Source organism: Rhincodon typus, chromosome 41 (genome assembly GCF_021869965.1).
Source record: "Rhincodon typus isolate 14 chromosome 41, sRhiTyp1.1, whole genome shotgun sequence".
NCBI classification, from domain to species: domain Eukaryota; kingdom Metazoa; phylum Chordata; class Chondrichthyes; order Orectolobiformes; family Rhincodontidae; genus Rhincodon; species Rhincodon typus.
Window position 1 is genome coordinate 10783838 of NC_063372.1, and position 27090 is coordinate 10810927.

Genomic DNA, 27090 nt, shown 5'->3' on the forward strand with positions numbered 1-27090 from the left:
TAGGAACTAGATAGATAGCCCATTTCTCCACTGACGTTTTGCTGATAATTTTGGAAATGAGAAATCAAGATTTTTGACATAGATTTCTTCTTACAGTGGATTATACCAAGTTATGCTTTCATTCTTGTTCTACACTCCCCTAAAGCAAGTAGGCCCTTGCTGTGGGCTGAATCTGTGCGAGACCACTTCCTTCCTCAGTAATTTTACATACAGTTCTAAATGCCAAACTGAAAAATGCAGATCAACAAATTATATCATTTACCAATATATAACTGACGTTTGCAGCAGATAAGATTGGGCATTTAACAGCTCAGATCTTCCATACTGCAGAAAATAGAAGCAGTTATGTTTCCAGTCAAGATATTTGCCTTATCTGGTGTCCTCGTTACATGAATTAAACCAATAAATGTTTAAAAGTAAGCCATTTGAGAACAAGTGTTACCCTTTTCTTTGGGTTGTGATATATTTAACAAAAAAAAATTGATTGTTGTCCCAGTGCCCTGAGCAACACTCCTCACCCCCTCAACCAATACCATCAAAAATACTGTGGTTGTCATTTACTACTTTACTGTAGGCAAAATGGATGTCATAGTTGACTACAAAACAGTCACTATTCCTCAGAACTAATTTATTATGTATACAGCAACAATATTTGAAATCTGATGGGATTTTTGTTGACATTCTGGTGTCAAGGCAAGACATGCTTTCTGCATTCCATCTCAGTCCTATTTTCACACCATATCTTTCTTCCAAAGAACAAATCTCAACAAGATTGGCTTCAACTTAATTCCATTCTTCATTACTTAATTCTCTCTATTCATTCCTCTTTGGGAAATTATTTTGCTTTTAAGATTACCCCCCCCTCCAAACGTTACCAAGCAATGCTTGGTTCAGAACTTCAAGTAAACCTGCTTTGGAGATTTGGCACAAGTCCAGCAACCTCCTGGATAATTACACAAACAAACAAGGGAGGCCCACGTTCCTCCTACTTCAGCAAACGCAGACAGCATTCAATGAACGAAGACCATCCGATTTCATAAAAGCATATTCAAACATAAAAATACTTTATTTAAAGTCTTAGTCAATGGAGTTTTAATCATGTAGCTGGAAGTGTGGTGGAGTGGAGTTCGATTAAGAAACACTCCTGGAGACACTCAGATGTAAGCAAATAAAACATCACACAAACAAGCAAAAATTATTTACTACACACTGGCATCCATTACCAGAGTTAAAAGAAAACAGATTCTAGTGTCGAGCAACTGACCAGTTGCCTAGCTTTACTGATGTTCAATGGCAAGACGCCCTTACAGTGACAAATAACACCTATCCGACATCCCAATGAACGTATTGAAGGACTGCTCGAGTTTCCTGTGCCCTACTTCGAAACAAACATGCATCACCAACATAACCCACTGTCTGGGATACAATTAAAAATGTCCCCACGATGAAGTTTACATCACAGCTTAAACGATTGTATTAGATTACTGATAGCTATTGCAGCAGCTGTGAAAACAAGGTAGCCAGGGTATTTGGGAGAAATTTTAAAATAAACTTTGCCAGTAAACTGCGTCTTTAAGACACAATTCGAACTGTCTCGAAAACAGTGAGAGATTCCGTTAAACAGATCGTTCAAAGAGGTCTTTTTTTTGTTTTAAAAGGACTTGGAGCTGGTGGTGTGGGTGATCTCGACTAGAATTCCAGGCAGATGCACCTGCTCACCTTCAATACATGTAACAAGTTGCTGAATGGTGTTCCGCAGCGAGGGATCGGGAACGCGTCGCAGTAACTTGTAGACGTTGTAAACAGTTGGCTGGACGCTCTCGAACCTCTGGATTTCGCCACGAATGGCCACGGAATGGGTCAACTGCTTTTGAGAATTCATCTCCTCCTGTGCTGTGCGTCCCTGTGCGTTGTACTTGTCCCTGCGCGGGCGCAGATCTCCCCCATACTGTTTCTGGTCACACGCTAGCCCCTTCCCCGACCCATATAAAATAAAAAACAACTGTTTGAACGCGAGCGACTTTTCAAATCCTGTCCACTTGTTCGCGAGGCTGTAATGTAGTGCTCGGCTCGCACCTCGTGTACACAGCCACTTCCGCAACTCCCAACCTGTGGCAGTTTCACTACCTACTCTTGACATTGGCTCCACTGACGTCAAGCTCCTCGGTGCAAAGTTTGGGAAAGTGCAATAATTAAAAAGAAAGTTTGATTGCCTCACAACGTTCAGAATCCCAAACTGTGCACGACTTGCTCACTAACTGAAACGATTCACTCAAGCAGCCGAGATGACAGCTGCTACACACAATTACTGTCCTGACCAGGATGCATTTTATTCACCATTTATAAACATACGAAGCTCATCAATATCCACAGTATTGGCTTGGACGGTGTGCCGTGTAACTGGCGGGTCTTTGGTGATTGTTTACCCGTCATTAAATGAACTTCAAGCATTACGTTTAAAGTATGCAAACACGCAACATGAAAACGCATCCGAATGATCACGATTATACCGGTCCAGGTCGTTGGTCAATTTGATTTTGGATTCACGATTTACTTCAATCGCTTCAAGTTTCCATGCATCTTTAAGACGTTAGCTCCTTTAAAATACCCAATATTCTGTCTCTCTCGCCCCCGTCCTCCTAGGCTCAATCCTAAACCCCCACCCCATGTAAAAAATGGATGGTTTTCGTCGTTCACAGGGGATTCAAAGGGGCAGGGGTGAGAACGACAAGGCACGGACATCAGATTTCTGACAGTCATGGACTTAAAAACGGGCAGTGTTATAACTCATTCAAACCCCATCTCCTGAAGGGTTAAAATCAGGTCCACTAACCCTGGTTCTTAATCCAAAAACGTTGCCTGACTCCCAGCTGAATATTTCCAGCATTTTCTGTTTTTTTTATTGCTGATTTGTTCAGTTACATCTAACACGGGTTCAGCACACTGTGTAATTTTTACACTAAGTTTATATAATTGCGCCAGAGATATATTTGTAGTTAATAGCATAATTCAAACTGTTTCCATACAGGGAGGGCAGAGACTTGCATAAACTTGATTAAACATCATAATTCGAACCACAAGTAATACCCCAGGAGATCTGCTTGTATAAGTTAAAAAAAACTATTTTCTGAGTAGTAACAGATAAAGCAGCTTTTTGGTACCTCACTAATTTGTCAATTGTGCATTTGATCAGAGTGATTCTACAGTGAGGAGATGGCATCAGTCAATATCAATCTTAGTGTATGGCTCATACTACACCTGCTGGTACAAGCACCTTTCACAACATCGGGAAGTCCTAAAACAATTTATAGTCAGTGAAGTACTTCTGGAGTTAGTCAATGTTATTCAATGGAAATATGGCAACCATTATGTGACAGCAAGCTTCCACAAATAGAAATGAGATAAAATGGCCAGATAACCTGCTTTTGTGATGTTGGCCAAGATACTGGGGAGAATTTTTCTGCTGGAGATGTCTTAATGTCTTATCTGAAATGCAGCACCTTTGACACTGCAGCACTCCTTTCGTATTGCATAGTAGTGTCAACCAGGAATAAGTGTTTAAGTCTGGAGTGGACTTTGAATCCATGACCTTCTGACTCAGAGGTGACAGAGCTACCTGTGAAACAAGCCTGACTCTAAATTGTTTACATATTACTCAATTTGCATTGCTGTGACATGGAAGCCACCTGGCAGCTCTTTCATAAACTGTACAAAGGCAAATATCAAAAATTGAAGACAAGGCCATATATTGTAATGGAAATAATTGACTGGAAGATGCTTGGTTCCCACTAGTTAATCCACATCATTTGCAATAACGTAACTTGAGATCAGAAACACACATCAGGGAACAAAGGATCAGGAACTGACAAAGAGCCTGCACTTTAGTCTGACAGACCTACTGTGTATTTTCAACATTTTCTAATACCATTTCAGATTTCTAGCTTTTGAAATACTTTAATTCCCAGCAAAATGAAGCATATGGACAACTTCATAGTCCACAATATCACTAATAAATGCAAAATAATACCATTTGAAATGACAGCCAGAACTAATCCTTCAGCATGTAATTTCTAAGCATTAGGCCTTCTTTTCCCCCCAACACCATCAGTATGGAATACGTAAAAAAAAATTCTGGACTAAAAGATACACAGACTCCACCAAATGTCCTGATTATTTAGCACACGTTAAGATGCAGAGAGTGCACCTGAGATAGGAACTGAAAACAGTGTATAAGTGAACTTTAGCAAAAAGGGGGCAATTAAAGGAAGTGGCAAAATAAGGGGGCAACATTTCTTTAGAAAATGTTCTAGGCATTCTGATCCATTATCAATTTTTACCAAGGCTGAAAGAACAGGGGACTAAGGTACCTGATGAAATGCTGGCAGTGGATAGCTGTGCAGAATCTCAATCCTGAGCCACAAGGTTGGGGAGGGTGAGATTTTACAAGATTCACCAATAATAATAATTTTCATTTATATAGCGTCTTTAACATAGTAAAAGCACCCCAAGGCAGTTCACAGAGGCATAAGCAGATAAAAATTGATACTGAACCAAAAGTGGAGACGTTAGTACAGGATACTAAATCAGAGGTAGGCATTAAACAGCATCAAAGTTGGAGAAGCTTAGGAAATAGGAAGCCAATGTTTCAAACCATTTAATTCAGTCTAAGGCAGTGGTCAAGTAGGTACATAAAATCAATGGCTCGGAACAAGGTTTGTGGCAGAGAATTAAAATAATTGTTTTGGTCTTCCTAGTATTGTTATCTCTGACTCCAGCATTGGCAGTTCTTACGATCTCTGATAGAGAAAGTTTGGTTCTAGCATGATTGGTTTCTCAACAAGCAGTCTAAACTTTGAAGCAGGAGTGGATTTTGTGGGTATCGTTAGAATAGAAAACAACGTTATGACTTCAAAGACCTTCCAATTAATATGAGTATGAAAAGGAAAAGAAAAGAATACGTTATCGAGTTAATAAGTTGGACTGGGCGGTATGCAGAGCCATTATGGCATGGCAGAAATTCAAAACTAGACCGTAGTCTCTGTATCAATTGGGAGATATAGAGGGAGGCTCAAATGTGTCCCCGTGACTACAGGAAAAATAGGATAAGAATTTGCCTACTCCCCCTCCCAACATTTTTGGAATACTCCACATTGCTATTTCTAGCTTTTATTCTTAGAACGTACAACTCCCACTCCAATCCCAATCCTTAACATGTGTATGGGATCTATTCTTGTGCAAAGAAGTAACATAAAGACCCTTGGTCAAGTTCTTAAGTTTGTCTCAATTCAGTCCAGCATTCTTCTCCATCATTTTTTCCATCTCCCCATTCAAACTGACGCTAATCTTCTCCTACCCTACCTCCTTATTCAACTAGTATTCTTCTTTTTCCCTCAGTTCAAACTGGCAATCTTTTTCCCCACCCCTGTTCAGGTAGGAACTCTCTCTTCTCCTCTTGTTCAGTTAATACTCACAAACTCTTGCCTATCTCAAGGTGTCAGGCTCAGCAATTTCCTATTTCCACTAAGCAGGACTAAGAGACTCAGGCATCATTGAGCGACAGGAGGGTGGGGAATTTGGTCTGTATTGATTTTTGTCAGCTAACAAGTTGCCCTATAGCTGCCATGTTTACCAAACAGCACAAATTCCTAAAACATAAAGCACTTTGGAACGTTTTGATAGACAGGATGCAGACATTATATAAGTGGAATTTATTTCTTTCTTCTACTAGAAGCGATAGTTATAGACAATACATACAATGCTGTGTCATCCTGTATGTACCATGCCTCACCCAAATATGTATGTTTCATAGAATCCCTCCAGTGTGGAAACAGCTCTTTCAGCCCAACAAGTCCACACCAAACCTCAGAGCATCCCACCCAGACCCATCCCCCTACTTCTACACATCCCTGAACACTACGGGACAATTTAGCATGGCCAATCCACCTAGCCTGCACATCTTCGGACTGTAGGAGGAAACCAGAGCACCCAGAGGAAACCCACACAGACACGGGGAGAATGTGCAAACTCCACACAGACAGTCACCCGAGGGTGGAATCAAACCAGGGTGTCTGGCGCTGTGAGGCAGCAGCGGTAACCACTGAGCCACCAATTTTACTTCCAAAATTAGATCTCTAAAATGGATCACTTATATTTTTCACATTGTTCAACACAAACATATTTCAGGAAAAAACAGTTAATAAATGAGGTTAAGAATGAGATTCTGCAATCCAAAGGGAATTGCACTGATTTGTAGCAGGATTGCCTTTTACCTGTCCATTGCACTTATCTGTGATCCTGGTTGATCTTTCATCTCAGGCTAATTGTCATCATTGTGGTGGCCTTTCATTGGTACTTCTGATCCAGCTGCAATCTACCTTTTATGCCTCATCACTCATTTTTAAAAACAAGAATATTGTGGAATGCCAATCTTAACCAAAAATGTTAATCCATCTCTTCCCGCTTTAGATATTGACTTACCTATAGCGTATCTCTAGCACTTGTCTGAGATTTGATTCTGTGTTTTGAAGCTGGCTGCAACTTATGCGGGTCTCGTAATTTCCATTCAGAATAGTCAGATGACTTGCTCTACAAACTCAGGTGCTCTCTCCCTCAGTTCATTTCCTAAATAAGTGAAAGATAAATGATACATTTCTTTGAAGCATTTTTATTGCTTTTGACAGTGCTGCTAGAAAAGTAGTCACCATGAGTAAAATAAGCATTTCATCATCAAGTATAGCAACCATTTGCTGATCCTCTTTTCCATACTATTGAACTTTCATGTAATTAATTTCTCACATATTTGTAAACTAGGTTGTAAGCACCTCAGTCTTACTGCCCATTTTTTTGCCTCTAAAGGTGAATTTTATCCTCACTGACTCATTCACAATCCTTCCTCAAGGTAAAACAAACCCTTCCCTTTGCCTCTTTCCCCGAACAATACATCCTTTGAGTGATGCAAAATCTTGCACCAGGCGCATGGGTAGCCTAATGAACGTATTTTTAAAAATTCTCTCAAGGGTCATGGACATCACTGGCTGGTCAGCATTTATTGCTCATCCCAGTTGCCCCTTGAAAAGGTGGTGGTGAGCTGCCTTGTTGAATCACTGCAGTCCATGTCCTGTAGGTAGACCCACAATGCCATTAGGGGGGAACTCCAGGACTTTGACCCAGCAACCGTAAAGGAACAGTGATATATTTCCAAGTCAGGATGGTGATTGGCTTGGAGGGCAACTCCCAGATGCTGGTGTTCCTGTGTATCTGCTGCCCTTGTCCTTCTAGATGGAAGTGGTCAAGGGTTTGGAAGATGCTGTTTAAGGATTTAGACGAATTTCTGTAGTGCATCTTGTAGATAGTACACACTCCTGCTATTGAGCATCGGTGGCGAAGGGAGTGGATACTTGTACGTGTTAAGCAGGCTGCTTTGTATTGGATGGCACCAAGCTTCTTCAGTGTTGTAGGAGCTGCACTCATCCAGGCAAGTGGGGAGTATTTTATCACACTCCTGACTTGTGCCTTGTAGGTGGTGGACAGGCTCTGGGGAGTCATGAGGTCAATTACTCACTGCAGTGCTCCAAGCCTCTGATGTTCTTGTAGCCATTGTATTTATATGGCTAGTCTAGTTCAGTTCCTGGTCAATGGTAACTCCCAGGATGTTGATAGTCGGGGATTCAGTGATGGTAACATCATTGAATGTTAAGGGGCTGTGGTTGGATTGTTTCTTATTGGAGATGGTCATTGTCTGGCATTTGTGTGGCACAAAGGTTACTTGCTACTTGTCAGCCCCAGCCTGGATATTGCCTGGGTCTTGTTGCATTTGAACATCAATTTTTTCAGTATTTGAGGAGTCACAAATGGTGCTGAACATTGTGCAATCATCAGTGTACATCCACACTTCTGGCCTTAGGATGGAGGGAACATCATTGATGACGCAACTGAAGATGATTGGGCCTAGGACACTACCCTGAGGAATTCCTGCAGAGATTTACTAGAGCTAAGATAACTGACCTTCAACATCCACAACCATCTTCCTATATGCCAGGTATGACTCCAACTAGTGGAGAATTTGCCCCCTGATTCCCATTGATTCCAGTTTCGCTAGGGCTCCTTATGCCACGCTTGAATGTGGCCTTGATGTCAAGGGGTGTCACTCTCACCTCCCCTCTGGAATTCAGCTCTTTTGACCAGGTTTGAATCAAGGCTGTAATGAGCTCAAGAGCTGGGTGGCCCTGGCAGGACCCAAACTGGGCATCAGTGAACAGGCTCTTGCTGAGCAGGTGTTGCTCGGTAGCACTCTTGATGAAACCTTCTATCACTTTACTGATGATTGAGAGTAGACTAATGGGGCGGTAGTTGGCTGGGTTGGATTTGGCCTGCTTTTGTGTAGAGGACATACCTGGGTAATTTTCTAAGTTGTCAGGTAGATGCCAGCATTGTAGCTCTACTGGAACAGCTTGGCTATGTGTGCAGCAACAAGGCTTCAGCACTATTGCCAGAATGTTGTCAAGGCCCATAGTGTTTGCAATATCATGTGCCTCCAACCATTTCTTAATATCACGTGGAGTGAATTGAATTGACTGAAGACTGGTATCTGTGATGCTGGGGACCACTGGAGGAGGCCAAAGTGGACCATCCACTTGGCACTTCTGACTGAAGATTACTACGAAACGTCTCAGCCTTATTGGTAGCACAGATGTTCTGGGCTCTTCCATTGTTGAGAATAGTGGAGGCTCCTCCTCCAGTGAGTTGTTTAATTGGCTACCACCATTCACAACTGGATGTAGCAGGATTACAGAGCCTAGATCTGATCCGTTGGTTGTGGGATTGCTTAGTTCTGTCTATTACTTGCTGCTTCTGCTGCTTGGCATGCAAGTATTCTTGTTTGGTAGCTTCACCAGGTTGACACCTTATTTTTAGGTATGGCTGGTGCTGCTCCTGACATTCCCTCCTGCAATCTCCATTGAACTAGGGTTGATCCCCGGGCTTGATGGTAATTGTTAAATGAAGGATATGCTGGGCCACGCAAACAGACAGAAAGATTCTAACTAGATAGGATGACAGTATTTTCCAACAGTGTTCAGAAACTCAGGTGAAGGCTCATGGCACAAATTGCAAGGTGTTACTCAGTTTAAGAAGTATAGGAGAGAAATCAACGGTGGTGGTGAGGGCAAATATATAATTTGGGTGACACTAAAAATAGTTATTTTTAAATTTGGGGATTGTAATAGAAAGAATAAATAGAAGGAATAGAAATAGAAAAGAATGTTGCAGTTCCTTGGAAAGTGTCTCTAAAAGATGGTAAGCCTCAATTTTAACAGTGAGGAAGAGCCAACACCCACAATCTTCTCCAATACAGAACACTAGAGGGCAACATCACACCATAAATGACTATCAGTGTCACATTCTCAAGAATGCTGAGTGAAAGTACTAAAGGAGCATTCAGTAGTAGACTTCGTCTTTTCTAAGCAGAATATGCGTTCTCCTGTTTCCCTCTGCAGGTCTCCCTTTGCCACAGTTTATATTTGTGAGAGCAGCTACACAGACTACTTTCACTGCTCTACCAATAATGAGGCATCTTTGCATTGATATGTCACATTCAAGTATTCAGGGGTGGAGAAAATTGAGATACTGATTCCAGTCTATAAAATTGATGAGGTCCGAAACGTCAGCCTTCCTGCTCCTCTGATGCCGCTTGGCCTGCTGTGTTCATCCAGCTCTCCACTTTGTTATCTCTATAAAATTGATGATATATGTTTCAAAACCTGGCCTTGAGAAAATTATGCTTCCAGTGCAATTTGAGCAAATAGATAACTGGGACAAGACTGAAAATTTATGGAGGCATCGTAAAAATTCTAGTCAAGCTGCTAATGATTTTAGACTTTAAAAATCAATGTTTATCTTTAAATTGCAGAAGTTGTGCAATTAAAACTCAAACACCTGAAAGTTTGCATTAGACTAGAAGACCCAATATTAAACCAAAGGGTCAGACAGGTAAAACAGAACAAGACAGTGCAGTACAGAACCAGAAGACATTGGCATTTTCAGGCAGAACCCCTTCAACAAATTGATAAAGGCAAAAGTAGTCTGACGTTTTACAAAGATAAAATGAGCATATTCACACAGTAAGTCTGAGTTTTTAAGTAATATTGCAAAAGATGGTTTTGCAGAGGTCTGAGAATGAGAGAATGCTGTAGCCTTTACAAAAGGCTGGAAATAATCACCTCACATACATCTGTAAAGTCTATGGTTTGCTCCAAAGATCCAGTGTATTCGAAAACTGTAAGAAATATTTCTTGAAGATGAGGATGAAAATCCCTTCTGGATCAGTTTAAACTTTGTCCAAGAACTTATCAGCAACATGCTGTATATTTCTAAATGTGTAATTACATTAGAAATGGATCTCAGTTATTAGTCTTTACCTGGAATGCAATAGTCCAACAAGTATTGGTAACGGGTGCAAAGCATTCTGGTATGTCTTGTGGCTGTGAAATATGTAATTTATGGCTTGAGACCGTCATAATGCAAATCGACTGAAATGAGTAGTTTTAAGTTACTGTTTGCAGACTTAAGGGGGCTTCACTGGTTTGATACAAATACATTTTATATTTCAGTTCAGCATTCTGTTCTCCCCTCAAAATTACATCCTCAGAGATCAAACATTTGCCACTTCACAGCTTACATGAGGGTCAATAGGGCTCTTGCTAAGCTGATGGAGACACAGAAGAATCTTGTTCGTGGGAACTTGCTGCATACAGAATGCCAGAAAACAAAACTTGTTAGCTTTTCAAAGTAATTCATTGTAGGTGAAGCATTTGGAGATACAGTTTTTTCTTTACAGCCTTTTTGGCTTCACAGCTTTGCTCCATCTACTTGGTTTCCGAAAGATAAAGTGTATTCACTTGCAGCATTAACCTCAGGTAGCAGACACAAGGAGAGCTTTATTTTTTTTTAATACTTTTTCCTGGTGTACCTGTGCTGATCATGAGGGAAGACTAGCTACAAGTTTGTAATTTGGACAATTCTACACTGTAACTTGAAAGTAAATTATAAGTTTTCTGACTTTGAGTAGAAACTACAAAACCTCTATCTCAACCTAACAAGACCAGTTCACTTAGCACTTAACATTAAGTACCAGGCCAAAGTAATTTGTGCTAGGCGGTTAATATGAAGTTTATTTTTTTTTTAAGTAAGGCAACTACATATATCCCTTGGTTAAATAGCATCCAAGATAAGTGACAAACTGATTCCTTGACAAAGAGCTACATCTACTGGGCAACTTTGTCAGTAATCAACAAAACCACTGTTCGGTGATGTAGTTTCCGTGCAGTGGCATTCCAGCAACTTCTCTTTGTTCCCATTACTTTGAAGAACCTCAAGAGAACATCATCTAAAAACACACCAAAGCCATCAGTTGAGTACAAGGTGAAATTTTTCAGTTGAAGAAGTGAAAGAAAATCTTGTGTTCAAAAGCACAGGAGAGACAGAGGAGATACCTGAGACTGACCATCGAAACCACACAATTAAATGCATGATTTTTCTCTAGATGCTCACATAAAGATGAAGGGAAAAGTGCATTTTCAAAACCCAAATAACATTTTACCAATTTTAATCTTTAACTCCCATTTTTTCTGTTATTTGTACAATGCCACTGAAAGTACTATACATACTCATGTAAAAGTTGAGTTTCTAAGACTATATTTTTAGTTTATAAAGTAAGAAGGAGGTTGAAATCCACCCTCTCCTATCATCTCGCTATTGCAGAGTGACAGGTCAGATACTGTACCCACCAATCCTGAAAGTGCTGCAAAAGAAGCTAAAAAGTATTATTGATTTCTTTTATTTAAGAAATATTTTCATGGAGTCTGACATTCATTTCTGCATACTAAATTCAAATTCAAAGACAAAAACTTTATGTACATATTTACAACATTTCAATTAGATTTTTCACAATACAAAAATATACTATTCAGCAGGGCATGCTCCGAGTATGTATTAATATCCATAGAAATCATCTTCCTCCTTGACTCCAGAACCAAATAACTCATCCCAATCGGCTTCTTCAATTTCATCATCATATGGACCATCATCAATATTAGCAATCACGTCGTCATCAGCCATATCATTCCGCAATTTATCTTTTTCTGAGCCATCGAGTGCACTTCATATCCCACATTTCTTGAATGATTTAACAACCTCCATTCTGTTTTCATCCTGGGCGTCAACAACCCACTCACATAGCATCGCTAACATTGGAGCCCATATACCCTTGACAAATGTCTTCTCTCCTTTGATCATCCAGTGATGCAATATTTTTCTCATGCCATCCTGAAAGGGCCTGTTTAGAAAGACATCCAAATGACTGAACAAGACTGGTTAGACTACTAGGAACTACTGCAATTTCATTGCTTTGCAATCTAACTTCAGCAAGAACATCATTATTAAGGTGTGGTCTGAACATGTCACAGATGAGAAGACTTGTTTTCTCTTATGTAACCTTCCTGGTTGGAAGCTGCAAATTTTCCTCAGCCATATTTTCAAACCACCTCTGTCCACTCATTGTTTATAAACATTAGCCAACTATTTCTTTTGGGAATTACTATTTTGGGAGGGATCACAGTTGCTCAAGCTTCATGCTGTCAGACATACAACAGTACAACGGTGTATTGTATTGTATACCACAATACAGTACCCTTTTACTGTCAGTTGTCTTCACTGTTTCCTCTCTGATTTGACTCATCATTTGCTTGGTCAGGATGTCAAAATTCATGGGAGTCTCATCCATGTTCCCAAAACAGGCCAATCTGTATCCATTCTTTTGTCAATATTTGGGTATAAATCACAGAAATGCTTTAGCCTGTCTTCGAGTTCTGCTGGGACAAGCTGTGGAATCTTGGTCTTTTGTCTCAGGACAACACTGCTTGCCTTTATAAATATGGCATGTAGGCTGACTTTGAAACTTGGAATGTCCAATTTTCTTTGTTGTTTTAGAATGAAGATTTGGATAGATCCTCGAGAAACTGAAAACCCATTCTGGTGATTTTCATTGGTGCATTTAGCAATTTTGTCTTCTGACTGTGACCACACGTCAGGCTTTTCTCTGTTTGCACATTTATTATTAGCCCGTCAAAAGTGTGGTATTCTCTGATTCTCTCAAGTAGGTTTGCACTAGAGCAAGATTAACTTTACCAGTGAGGACTTTAAAACTTTGGCTAAAAGCTGATGGTTGCCTTATACATGAGGTATGGGGCCAAAATTCTGAGATCAACTGTTACTCAAGTATACAAGCGATATATTTTGGGTAAGTAAACAGCTTAATCAATAACAGAGGCTTCCTATTCTTCTTCATTGTCAACTATGTAGCCATTATCCATTTTAAGGACTTCAATTTAAAGACAAATGGATCCTTCTGACAGCAGTTAAGATTTCCGCCACTATTTTCTAAGCAGACCTTCCGGAGACGGGTGTCTTTAGATAAAAATCTAACTGTCGGCAGAACTAGTTATATTTTACTTCCTGTTTTTACTACCAAACTAAAGGGCTGCAGGAAGAATTGTAAATTGTAAATTTATCAATTTTAATAAAAAGTCTAATTATTGGAGGGTCCTATCACTTGCCAGAGGCGAGGCATGGCTTGGGTTCAAAACTCATCTTGGAGAGATTAAATGTTCCTTGTATAAGGGTTCTAGGAGTTATTAGTACTTTCTAGGTTACATGATCAAGTCATTAATTTAAACACAGCTTTGAACAACAGATTAACCATCAACCTAAAGTATAAAAACCAAAAGAACTGTGGATGCGGTAAATCAGGAACAAAAACAGAAGTTGCTGGAAAAGCTCAGCAGGTCTGGCAGCATCTGTGAAGAAAAAAATCAGAGTCAACGTTTTGGGTCTGGTGACCCTCCTCGTGTTCCGAAGAAGGGTCACCAACCCAAAATGTTAACTCTGATTTTTTTCTTCACAGATGCTGCCAGACCTACTGAACCTAAAGTATAACATTAGATGTAATGATGTTTGAGTAAAAGGGGGAGCGATGGGTAGTGGAACTTAACTTTCAATATAAATAATGACATAAGATGTAATGATTGACAATCTGGCTGACCAATAGAGTAACTTACCTCACGTAGATCAACAACGCAGGAAAGGAGACCAAAATAATATCAAACCTTGAATGAGTAGTTATAGACAATTAATAGTTTGAGTAGCAAACATTTCTCTTTTACTCCAGTTGATGTAGTGACCAGGGCATCTCCAGAAAGATTTCAAGAAGAGGACATCATTGATAAAAAGTTATGTTAACGTTTTTATTTCAGACTTACATCATTTGCAGTTTTTAGCTCTTGGTGGAACATATTGCTGGTTGAACAATCGAATTCCTGCAATGACAAAACAATAGAAGTACCTATAATTATAGTTTTAAGAACAAGGCTAAACAAGAGCTTTGCTTTGCATTTAATTTAAATTTCATTTTCACACAAACAAATGTTGCCCTAAATCAGTGAACTAATATTGATATTTCCGGCCCCAAATGTGCATACAGCTTGTACAGATGCAGGATCCTTGTGTGTGTTTTTGACTGCCAATTGGTCAAAGTCTATTGATTGTATCAGCTCCGTAAATTCAGATCATAAGAAACGTTATTTTATTTAATTTGTCTGCTAGATGACCTGTTGTGGCAATGCACATGGGGAGTCAACTGTAGTCTTCAGGTAGAATGGGGTTATAAGGCCATGGATAACTGGACCAGTGTGCAGACATGGAATTCATACCCCATTTCAAGGCTGATATTCTACCAGAATTTTGCGTTATAATTACTGGTAATTAAATTTAATAAAATTATAGTGATTTAGGAAATCAATAGGTTGAACAGAAATTAGTGTGACCAGTTTACAAATATAAATGTTGATAACAATTAATAAAGGGAAAAAAACTGATTAAAAATTAAAAAGTACAACAGGAAAAACTTTTGTACAGATAGTGACTGCATGGAAAAATAGGGGCAGGAAAGGGAATTTTGTTCCACAATCCAACCCAAAACTGGACAAGATTATGGCAGAGAATATCAGAAAGTTCAGGTAATGAGGTCCCTACCATTGGCTCATCTGGCAGTTCCCACTCCCTGTCCAATAGCTTAATCTGAGGTGGCAATTGCAGGGAAAACATGACCCTGACTCCCTTTCTCCATAACTCTCATATTCTCCTCAGCCCATTGTATCTTTATCCTCTTATCTTCAATTCACAAACTTGGGGAAATAAATAGCAATATCTTGAAAACTGTCCATATTACAGAGGTGGTGGTGCTGGACATCTTAAAACACATAAAGGCAGATAAATCCCCGGGACCGGATCAGGTGTACCTTAGAACTTTGTAGCAAACTAGGGAAGTGATTGCTGCGTCCCTTGCTGAGATATTTGTATCATCAATAGCCACAGGTGAGGTGCCACAAGACTGGAGGTTGGCTAACGTGGTGAGTCTGACATCAGTAGTGGGCAAGTTGCTGGAGGGTATTCTGAGGGACAGGATTTACACGTATTTGGAAAGGCAAGGACTGATTAGGGATAGACAACATGGCTTTGTACGTGGAAAATCACATCTCACAAACGTGATTCAGTTTTTTGAAGAAGTGACGAAGAGGATTGATGAAGGTGGAGTGGTGGACGTGGTGTATATGGATTTCAGAAAGGCGTTTCACAAGGTTCCACATGGTAGACTGGTTCACAAGGTTAGGTCACATGGAATACAGGGAAAACCATCCATTTGGATACAAAATTGGTTCGAAGGTAGGAGACAGGTGGTGGTGGTGGAAGTTCGCTTTTTGGACTAGAGACCTGTGACCAGCGGTGTGCCGCAGTGATCGGTGCTGGATCCACTGCTTTTTGTCATTTATATAAATGATTTGTATGTGAAAAGAGGTGATATGGTTAATAAATTAGCAGATGACACCAAAATTTGTGGCATAGTGGACAGCGAAGGTTACCTCAGAGTACAACAGGACCTGGATCAGATAGGCTGAGGGGTGGCAGATGAAGTTTAACCCAGATAAAATGTGAGGTGCTACATTTTGGTAGGGCAAATCAGGGCCAGATGTATACACTTAATGGTAAGGTCCTGGGGAGTGTTGCTGAATAAAGAGACCTTGCAGTGCAGGTTCATTGTTCATCAAAAGTGGAGTCACAGGTAGACAAGGTAGTGAAGGCGGTGTTTGGTACGCTTGCCTTTATTGGCAGTGCATGGAGTATAGGAGTTGGTATGTTATGTTGAGGTTGTACAGAATGTTGGTTAGGCCATTTTTGGAATACCACGTGCAATTCTGCTCTCCCTGCTATAGGAAAGATGTTGTTAAACTTGAAAGGGTACAGAAACGATTTACAAGGATGTTGCCAGGGTTGGAGGGTTTGAGTTATAGGGAAAGGCTGAATAGGCTGGGGCTATTTTCCCTGGAGCGTCGGAGGCTGAGGGGTGACCTTATACAGGTTTATAAAATCATGAGAAGCATGGATAGGGTGAATAGTCAAGGTCTTGTCCCCAGGGTAGGGGAGTCCAAAACTAGAGAGCATAGGCTTAAGGTGAGAGGGGAATGATTTAAAAGGAACCTAAAGGGCAACTTTTTCACACAGAGGGTGGTGTGTGTATGGAATGAGCTGCCAAAGGAAGTAGTGGAAGCTGGTACAATTACAACATTTAAAAGGTATCTGGATGGGTGTATGAATAGAAAGGGTTTAGAGGGATATGGGCCAAATGCTGGCAAATGGGACTAGATTAATTTAGGATATCTGGTCGGTATGGGCGAGTTGGACCGAAGCATCTGTTTCCGAGCTGTACATCTGTATGACTCTGACACTCATTACTTAAAACTCGTCCTACTACCTGCTCCCTCAACGTATACCTCTTTCCCTTTGAACTACATATGTAACCCCCGTTTCTACCTCTCCCCTTTAAGCCACTGCAGCTGGCTTTCTCTCAAGTCTCCATCCACTCTTACTCATTTCCTCCAAGGCAGTTTGCTGGTAACCTCCTCGCATTCAACCATTATCACATCTCCCTTCCAAACTCTTGCTATCTGTTTCCCTTTGCTTTCACTTGTTTTCCATATTGAACTCGTCTTTTTCTTTTCAGAAAAAAAAATCAATTTGGAAGAAATAAACTTTTCCATACTCTCTCTGACCTAAGCTTCTTATTCACTTTCTTTCAATCCAGTCTCCCTCTCTAACACCCTCAATTAAATATGGTTCATAAGTTTGTAAAATGGTAAACAAAAGCTGTAATAAAAACACTGTTGGCTCCTTTTCTATCTTACAGAGAAGTCAAAGTTTACCTCAGTGTGTTCAGTAAAGCTGCTAATATGTTTCCTCTTATCATTCACCATGATGAAAACAATGCAGAAAGCGTAAGAAGCTGAAGAAGAATAAAGAACAACACTAATGAATCATAAAATAAATTGATACATTTCAGATACTCAGCATGCACAATCCAAGTTCAGATTAGAATCACAATTTTAGTTGAAAATATCAAGTCCAAGCATGGCTCTTTTGGAGAAGCTAAAACCTGCGAGTAAAATCTTTAAGGAAGGCATGAAAACACCAAAAGGACTATTTGATGGGTAAATTTGAACAGGATATTGAGAAGTCTTTTTCTAAATTTAATTTTGTTTAAACCATGATTTTGGACACTAGAAATATCTTGTACTGATAAAAAAAACTGAAAAAGAATCAGAAAGAATTTGGAGTCAGCTGTGGGAACCCCATGTACCCTTAGGGCAACAAACTATACAATAGCAGATATGCCACATAAAGTGACAAATATTTGCACATCATCACCTATTACAGTGTCAAGTACTGCAGCTACTTTATAATAAGACCAGTTAGCTGACTTACACATCTGTAGAAGGAAGTATTTAATGGATCTTTAACTAAAGACCAAATTAAGATCAAGATTACCAGAAAATAGTTAAAATAGAAAATATCTATCAAATGGAATTACAGGAAATGCTTTCCAAAATGCAGTTGTAAAAAATCCCAGAATGCAAAGCATTTAAAAACCAAATGCCATTTTAAGCCACAATGAACCAGGCCTTTCTGCATAATGTTTGAAAATGGACAGGTTATCTGCATGTTCCTTACAAGTGTAGAAATGGAAAATATTTAAATCCATTTTTCATTAATCTTACTCAATATTTTTGCTGGAATTACCAACGATTAGGAGGACAATTTAATAGTTAAGAACTATTAGGCCCAGGATTTGCTAACTTATAAGCAATCCTTTTCCAGGAACATACCTCAGGCATAAACTAATTCTAAAACAGCGTATACTCCTGTATTTTTAATATAGGTATACAGGTTATTAATTAACAAGGAAGTCAAAGGTTATTAGAGTAGCTGGGAATGTGAAGTTAAGGCCATAATCAGATCAGCCATGATCCTATTGAATCGTGGTACAGGCTTGAGGGACAAAATAACTTACTCTTGCTCCCAATTCATATGTGCAGGGCTCAGTTTTAACTGTTTTTGATGTACATTAATTCAGATGATTCTTCTACAAGGATAGCAGCAGAGTAATCTGTTTCTTTTCGTTTTTTTCTCTCTCTCTTCGTATTTTTTTCTTTTTACCTCCCATCCTCAGTTGGCAGTGGCAATGTCCAGTGTGAAAGCCAACACAGACTCCCGGTCTCAGTGTGGACCTGGACTCCTTGCCTCAAGGTGAAGCCTCGCAGGTTCTGGTTTGGAAGGGCTATTATTCTGAACTCTTATTTCTCTATTTTTCTAATTTATTGCTGGACATTTTATTTCTTTATCCTAATTATTTCCCCCTAAGAAATTGTACTTTAGAATCTGTATCTAGGTACCTTTGTACCTAAGATAGCGCCATAATTGGCAGCATGTAAACTTTTCACTGTACTCATGAGTACATTTGACCTTAAAGCTAATTCTGTATCTGGGGATCTTTAAAGTTACAGAAAATTAATAGCAAAGAAATTGGCTGTTCAGCCAAATTGGGTTATGGCCCATATCAACCTCCTGCCACTCCCAACTGACTTCATCCTGTCAACATCTTTATCTTTCGCCATGTGTTTATCCAACTTCTCCTCCACCTCTTCACTGCATCAACGATACTTACCTTGACATCGAGTCCTACATTCTCACCACTCTCTGGGTAAAGAAGTCCCTATCGGATTTATTGTTGACAACCTCATATTTATCTTCCCGGTTTTGGGCTTCCTTAACAAGTAGAAACATCTTCTCAACATGTATCTTATCAAAAACTTCCATAACCTTAAAAGACCTCCACTAAGTCATGTCTCAGCCTTCATTCACTCTGCTGAGGAAAAAGAAAGGGGCGGTACATGTGTTAACTTAAGCTCTTTTCTGGTCAAATTCTCGAAGGTTTAGCGTGGGTAAACTCGCACTAGTTGTGATGTTTGCGTTAAGGTTAAGAAAATGTTTTTGGCGTCTACCCCACAACGATTGAGGTTGAGGTTGATAGAAAAGTCTAGAAATGCATACAACAGGTCAGGCAGCCGTTGTAAAGAAAACTTAACGTTTGAGGGCAGTTCTATCATTATAAACGAGTCATTTCAGTTAATTGAACCCTTTAAAGTAATACCTCCTTGTTAAGAAAAGACAACTTTTTTTGTCATCTCAGCGAGACCGTTTATTAAATGGCGAGTCGACGATAACAGGGTCTTTTCCTCGGACTGCAACTCGGATTGACAGTCAAGACAACCAATACGTAAGCGGAGTTCCGACACATCTCTTCATTGTCCGCGTTGTCATCAAAGGAAACTGTCCAATCAGTAAAGGGACGTTAGAAAGGCGGGACAAACGCTACGTTTAGTAGGTCCAGGTGATTGGCAGACAATTAATCAAATGAGACATCAGAGTGACTGTCACGGGACTATAGCGAGTACCAATGATTTGCGAGGGGTGGGACGCAAACCGCGTTGCGGAGGACGGTATCGTCGGGGCCTAAGGGATACTAGCGACTGGCTGGAGAGAAAGAAGAAGTAGATATACAGGCGGCAGTGAGGATGGTTTGCGGTGGCTTCACTTGTTCCAAGAATGCGCTAATTGCTTTAAATGTGGTGTACATAGTAAGTGGAGTGGGTACGAGGGGAGGTCGCTGGAGGCTAATGTGGTTTTTGAGTGTCTGAGAAGGGGTTTAAATCAAACAATCCTAAGGATCCAGAGCATGCGCAACCCCAACTCTGACATGCAGCAACAAGAAATACCGGATCCGAGAACGGTTACGGTTCAGGAGGCCATCTGACCAATTTTGGTTGCTGGTTTTCGACAAGCAAATCGTTTCCACTCCACCTTTTTCTCATAGTCCTGTATATTTGTTATACTCATAATCCAATTGACTTTTGAAAGTCACGATTGAATCTGCCTCTCTCATACCCTTGCATAAATTCCAGATTCTAACCACACGCTCTGTAAAGTGTTTTCCTTTTAGTCAACTGTAGTTCTTTTGCTATTCAATTTAAGTTGGTGTACTCTGGTTCTTGATCAATGCAAATAATTTTTCCGATCGCATCTGTGCAACCTTTTCTTGATTAATCCGCATTTGTCTAATTGGATGTTAATTGTGTCCTGGATTATTATTTCTGAAAGTTTTCCCAGTGCGGAGGATAAAAAGACTGGCATGTTATCGCGGAATTTACTTCTCCATCCAGTTTTGACTATTTGCGAATCTTCCATTCATTTGACATCAGCGCTGTCACCGAGGAAAATTGGATGATATAGCCAGTACTTTGCAATTTCCACTCTTCCCTAAATATCCAAGGACGCATCTGATCTGGTTCTGGTGCACAGCCCTCTTTCTAATGCCTTTTGTTCTGCATATGTGTATTTCTCAGCCTGAGCACACTACAGCTGATGAGGCACTTTTAAAATGTAATTGTTGTGGTGTAGGGGTCAATAAATGTTGTAGTGTAATCAATTTGAATTAGAAGCTGGGATTTCTAATATATGGGTTAGTGCATTCTATATGATTGTAATATTTGATGCATTGGGTATTTACAGTTTATGGAGAGTATAGGTTTTGTATCCATTTGATTTACAACTTTGGCTCCATCTCATGAGGTAGTTTTGATACCTTATTGGCTGAGAGCCTGTTTTGGTCAAAGACCAGGGACTGTCCTAAAAAACTGTGGGACTGCATCTTTTGACAGCTGAGCAAGTTTCAATGTGGAAATAACTGATGTGAGGCTGTCAGTTCTGTCCCTGCTCTGTGCTGAGTTGGCTCATTTCAATTGAGGCAGTGGTAGGAGTGCTGCAATTGGCCTTCGTGTCTATGGGTTAGAGAAAATGGACTTGCTGGTCACTATCCTTTGACCCCTGTTGAAAGTTCAGAAGTGGACACCAGGTAGCCAGTCTTGACTATGATGTTTGCTGTGATCAAATAGCTTATCGAAAGTAACCGCTAATAGCACCATAGTAGTTACGCGAGGTACGAACACTGAAGCATAATTCGAGTTGTTTGTTTGGATTATCGAAGAGTGTATTTGCATACCATTTGTAAAACGATTCTGCACGTAATGAATAGTGGATCAACTTGGTTGCCAGGCCCAACTGTGGAATCTACAGCACTTTGCGTTTGATTTATTTCACGTGTACCAAAATACCGTGAAAAGCTTTGTTTACAAGCAGTACCGGCAGATCTCTGCAAGTAAAAGATGTACAGATCAAAAAGACTAAAAAACATGGGCATGCAGGTTACATTGCAAGTTACATTATTTGAGGCTAGAGTTCATTCAACAGTCTGATAATGGCCAAGAAGAAGCTGTTCCTGAACCTGCTCGTGCGTGTGTTCAGGCTTCTGTATTTTCTGCCTGACAGAAGAGGTTGTAGGAGGTCATTACCAGGGTGCGATGGGTCTTTGATGGCCGCTTTTCTGTGGCAGCGAGCCATGGAAATAGAGTTCATGGATGGAAGGTTGGCTTCTGTGATAGCCTGGGTTGTGTACACAACCTTCTGTAGTTTCTTACGGCCCTAGGCAGAGCAGTTGCCATATCAGGCATTTTAAGTTGAACTATAGCTTTCTGACTGGTGGTCTGAATGTGGCATTAAGCAGTTTGTTTAACACAAAAGTCAAAATAATTGGAAACTGAACTCTGTTCTCGCATTCTCGTGTTTGAATGCTATGACGACTGCCCTGAGATGCACTCTGGTTCAGATAATCCTATATCCATTGTGCTTCAGAATACCAAAGATTTGAAGCAATGTTAACAGATGCATTGTTATATCATAGCTTTTACCTTGGAAAATTGAAGGACCTGGTATGGGAAATACCCTTCCTTTCTGTTTGGAGTTGAGGAATAGTTACGTTCAAAGATCAGTGTGTTTTTATTTCAAAATCAAAAGTTCTGTACACGTGGACAAGCTCTGGTGGCTATTCAAATCTTGATTCTTAAATGAAAGATTCAAGAGGTGCCATTTGGTGGTTATAAAGTCACCTTGAGCATTTTGACTAACCTATGTCTATGATTGAAACCTGTCCAAAGAGGAAGCTGTAGAACAATGGAACTGACTACTTCCTCTTCACAGCAAGCAGGTGTACAATGGCATAAAAAAGGCACAGCAGGACTCGACAAAAGAAAGTCAGTAATTTCTGTGCTGTATGTGTTGTCTTTCTTTTGAATTGTGAAATTGGTTACATTCAAAGATTTGTACATCTTTCAAAAAGAAAAAACTCAACTCAAGTTTTATACCCATAGAGAAGCCCTGATGGCTGTTGCAATCTTGAAGAAGTCAAAGGACTTAGCATGGTGCAAAACAGTTGCATTGATCTTCACATACGTTCATATGTACACAGTAGCAGTTTGATTCTGTAATGACTGCTGCAATATATGTATGATGGGGACTACCTTTGAATGCTCCCAGACCTCATTCACTTGACTTGGACTGATTCTTCATTTCTAACTTGACACCAACATTCTGTGGCCTTGTTGCATTGAAAGAGCATCAACGCTTGAACAAACATCCACACTTTTAGCACTTACTTGAAATCTACTTAATTGAGTCATGGTAATGACTATTTACATTTTCATAGTCCCACCAAGATTAAAGAACATCCGAAAACACACCAGGAATGTAATTTGCCAAAAATACCCAGGCAGAGATTTCAGGAGAGCTGAAGAAAACCTTGGTAAAAGTGGTGTACTTTTAAGGAGGAGAGGCAGCTTAAAAAGGAAATTCTTAATTATGGGGCCCAATGGCTAAAGGTACAGCCACAAATGGAAAAGAGGAGGGAGTGAATATGACAGTCAATTAGAGGAACAAAGTGTGTGGTGCTGGGTAGTTGTAGGCCTGGAGAAGTTGATAGAAATGAGTTATTTGTAAAGTGACTTAAGCACTAGGATGAGAATTTTAAATCAGAAGGCCAGGAGGCAATGAAAGATCAGATCAACAGCTGCAAAACTATTGTGGTGAATGGAGACCCAGGCTGAGGAAGTTAGTATTTAGTTTGCAGTCATAAGCGACACACTGAAGTTGTGACCAGCATAGCTGAGACAGTGGTTATGCATATAGATAGGATAGTCATAGATTTTTATGTGGAGAGCAATTTTTGCATAAACAAATTATAAAATGACAAGATCTAATTACCAATAAATAACTACATTTAAGATAGATTTCTTAACACATTGAAACAACTGTTAACACTGATTAGATTTGAATGTTATTTCACAACTTGTGGCATTAGCCTTTGCCTGATCAATTTATGCAATATGGTGATCTTTGGTATTTTCACATGCTTAGCCATGTAACTGACGTTAAGGCTGGAGCAAAGGATAGTCGTTTTGCATAGTCATACAACAATGGTTTGCATTTCTATACAGACTTCAACATCAACATCCTAAGGAGCTGTACAAGGTACAGGAGGGATAAGCAGGTTTGGCTGAAAATCTACCGTACATAATGATAAAGTAGATGGAACACAATGCAATTAAATGTTAAAGGGAACATACAAGAGACCACCATTAGCGCTTCATTCAGAATTGGATCATGTGGACTGGTAAAATCTCTGATTCACTTAGTGAATCTCCCCCGCTGGGTTGGGGTTGGTGTTTCGGGCACAGTTACTGATATTTCTAATGGATCTGTTCAAGGATGTTATTACACACTTCTGGAGCAGGTGTGTCTTGAATCCAGGCCTCCTGGTTCAGAGGTAGCGATACTACCACTGCACCACAAGAGCCCCTTTAGGGCACTATTACTGGCCTTGGTACCTTGGTTCAGTGAGTTCTTACTTGGTCCAGTGAACCCTGCTTAAAAAGTATGGTGAAGGTGCCGGGTGACTACACTGCAAAAATTTGTCACGGTTGTAAAATGTTTTGGGAAGTCTTCAGGACTTGTAACATATGTTGTTCCCTTTTATTTTCTAAGCATGACAGTACTATTCCAGAATCCAGTGAATTGCAATATTATTTGGACGTGACAGTTGTTCCCCTTTCTCTTCCAGCTTGTCGGACTGTTACTTATCGGAGTAGCAGCGTGGGGCAAAAGTTACGGCATTGTTTCCAGTATAAACGTCATTGGTGGAGTCATTGCTGTGGGGGTCTTCCTTCTTCTCATTGCTGTTGTCGGACTTATCGGAGCAGTCAATCACCATCAAGTCATGCTGTTCTTTGTATCCTTTCGCTGATTTCTTTGGTCTTTAAAAACGAATTGGGCATGACTCCGTTAAGATATTCGTCTATTTGTAGCCAGATAAATTCATGTCCTACTCCTAGATCTTTGACACAATGAACTACACATTAGAAGCTTAGAAAAAGAGATCCTTGGTGCTTCTCTGATCCATGTGGAGATGCCTGGCCTACGTTCACTACTTCCCAGCAGAGCCTAGGCTATCATTAGGATCTTAATCTTTTGCGTTTCTGTGGTAAAAGCAAAATGCAGCGATAATCCCGAAAGTATAACTGAAAAGAATCGTACTGAAGGTTGCTTTAAGTCTTCTGCCAAAAAGACCCATGGTTGTCTTCAAATTGAAAATCAGGCTGATCATTCTGATACCAGTAATTCGGAGCTCAATGATAGGAGCACCTTTTGTACATCACATGCTGCACGAATAAACTGGGAAGCATCTGTTGTGTTTCTTAAGCCCTTGTCAGAGGCGCACTGTCAGTATCAAACAGATGCCCTGGGATGGAGTGTTACTGATGCTGTGGCTGCCACCCAAGCTTTGTTAGGATTTTGAAGTGTGGTGCAAGAAATGAGTGAAATATTCTTATTGTATGTGGCCACCTTGCAAGCCAGTGTATGGAAAATATTGTGAGCTGCATTGATTGATACCACTTCAGATGATTTCATGTTTGCTGCCACATTGCTCAAGTGTGTTTGTTTGCCTGCAGTATTTTTTTTCCCCTGAGAGGTATCAATACATTTACATTAAAACATGCTGATAAAGCTGCACCTTTGATGATTGAATATAGTTAAGGGACCAGTTTACTTAATGAAGTGCATGAACAAATATTAAATTGCCTGTGGCAATTTTTTTTAAAGGAAGAACTTTGAAGTATGCCAGGGTCTATCACTATGTCACTGCACTTTAAAGTCTATTTTCTGCCTGTAGTGGATTGTGGCGGTGGCATCCCAGTTGTTGGGGGGAGCCAGCAATTTGGATTTAAAGTACAATGCTGGAACACTAGTGAAAGCTATTGCACTGCAGTTAATCTATATTCTGTCTGACCTGAGTATACTTGATGTTTTCACTTTGTCGCAACAACAAACAAGTGTTCAATTCACTTCATAAACTGAAAATGCCACCTGAAGGAAATATTAGAAATGGACTTCAGGAGAAACCTTTATAAAATGCACATTCCAGTCATCTCAATTTTTTTCAGTAAATTTTATTTTCATTAATTTTCCCCCCTTTGTTTCCTTGACTTTGCTTTCACTCCAGTACATGGTTATTTTATTCCTGGTCTTTTTAATTCAGTTTGGAGTCTCCTGTTCATGTCTGGCTCTTAACCGAAGTCAACAGGTACCTTTAGCTTTATTTCTACAAACGTTGTGATTTCTCTTTGAAAAGGCCTGGCCTTTTGTAATTTTTCATGGGGTTGACGGCGTCACTGCACAGGCCAGAATTTCTTGCACATCTCTAAATTCCCTGGAGAAGGTGGTTGTGAACTGCCTTCTTGAACTGCTGCAATCCTTGGGACAACAACAATGCTGTAAAGGAGGGAGTTCCAGGATTTTGACCCTGATGGTGTGTGGCTTGAAGGGAAATTTGCAGGTGGCCGTATTCCCATCTACCTGCTGCCTTGTCCTTCTCAGTAGTAGCGGTTGTGGATTTGGAAGGTGCTGTCAGAAGAGCCTTGGTGACTTACTGCAGTGCATATTGTGAATGGTACACTCTGGCACTCTGTCCAATTCACAGTGGCAATAAAGTGGGGCTCAAGCCATACCTCAATGTTGGAGCATCCAGGTAAGTGGGGAGTATTCCATTACACTCTTGACTTGTGCTTTGTAGATGGCAGAATGACTTTGGGGAGTTAGGGGGCGAGTTACCCATCACAGAATACCCAGCCTCTGACCTGCTTTTGAGGCCACTATTTATATAGATTGTCCAGTTCAGTTTCTGGTCAGTGGTAATCTCAGGATGTTGATAGTGGGGGTTTCAGTAATGGTAGTGCCATTGAATATCAAGGGGCAATGACTGTACCTGGTCATTGCTTGGGACTTGTATGGTACAAACATTACTTGCGATTTATTAGCCCAAGACTAGTTCATGCCTTGCCGCATTTGAACATGGACTGCTTCAGTAAGTGAGGTGCACAAATAGTGCTGATTTTCATGCAAATGTTTCATCTCCCTTCTAGGTAACATCGTCAGTGTGTGTGGCCTCCGTTGAAGCACTGTTTTTCTGTCCTGCTCTGAATTTATATGGCCCGGTCTGTCATGGTGGGCAGTCTTGTTTCTGGTTTTCTACCGTAGTGGTATGTAGATGGGGGTCTATTTCAACATGTTTGTTAACTGCATCGGTGGCTGAAAACCAGGCCTCCAGGAATTCTCATGCATGTCTTTGTAGACCCCATCCATAGTGGTATGCACGCACCATGACAGACCGGGCCATATAAATTCAGAGCAGGACAGAAAAAC

General features: G+C 40.3%; 1 protein-coding gene and 1 long non-coding RNA gene across 2 annotated transcripts in view; one reads left to right on the forward strand and one right to left on the reverse strand.

The window, feature by feature from the left end:
• Positions 1-11817: 11817 nt before the first annotated feature.
• LOC125487395 lies at positions 11818-19993 on the reverse strand. The gene is made up of 4 exons (XR_007265870.1): positions 19595-19993; positions 17310-17389; positions 14313-14369; positions 11818-12331 (listed from the first exon to the last, which is right to left on the reverse strand). It is a non-coding gene; the product is annotated as an uncharacterized LOC125487395 (long non-coding RNA).
• The window catches only part of tspan31 (tetraspanin 31), a 20132-nt gene continuing 12924 nt past the window's right edge, over positions 19883-27090 (forward strand). The window contains exons 1-3 of the mRNA XM_048618797.1: positions 19883-20081; positions 24452-24619; positions 25892-25972. Of these exons, the coding sequence (XP_048474754.1) occupies positions 20019-20081; positions 24452-24619; positions 25892-25972 (312 nt within the window). The 5' untranslated portion in view covers positions 19883-20018. The remainder of the gene's footprint in view (positions 20082-24451; positions 24620-25891; positions 25973-27090) is intronic.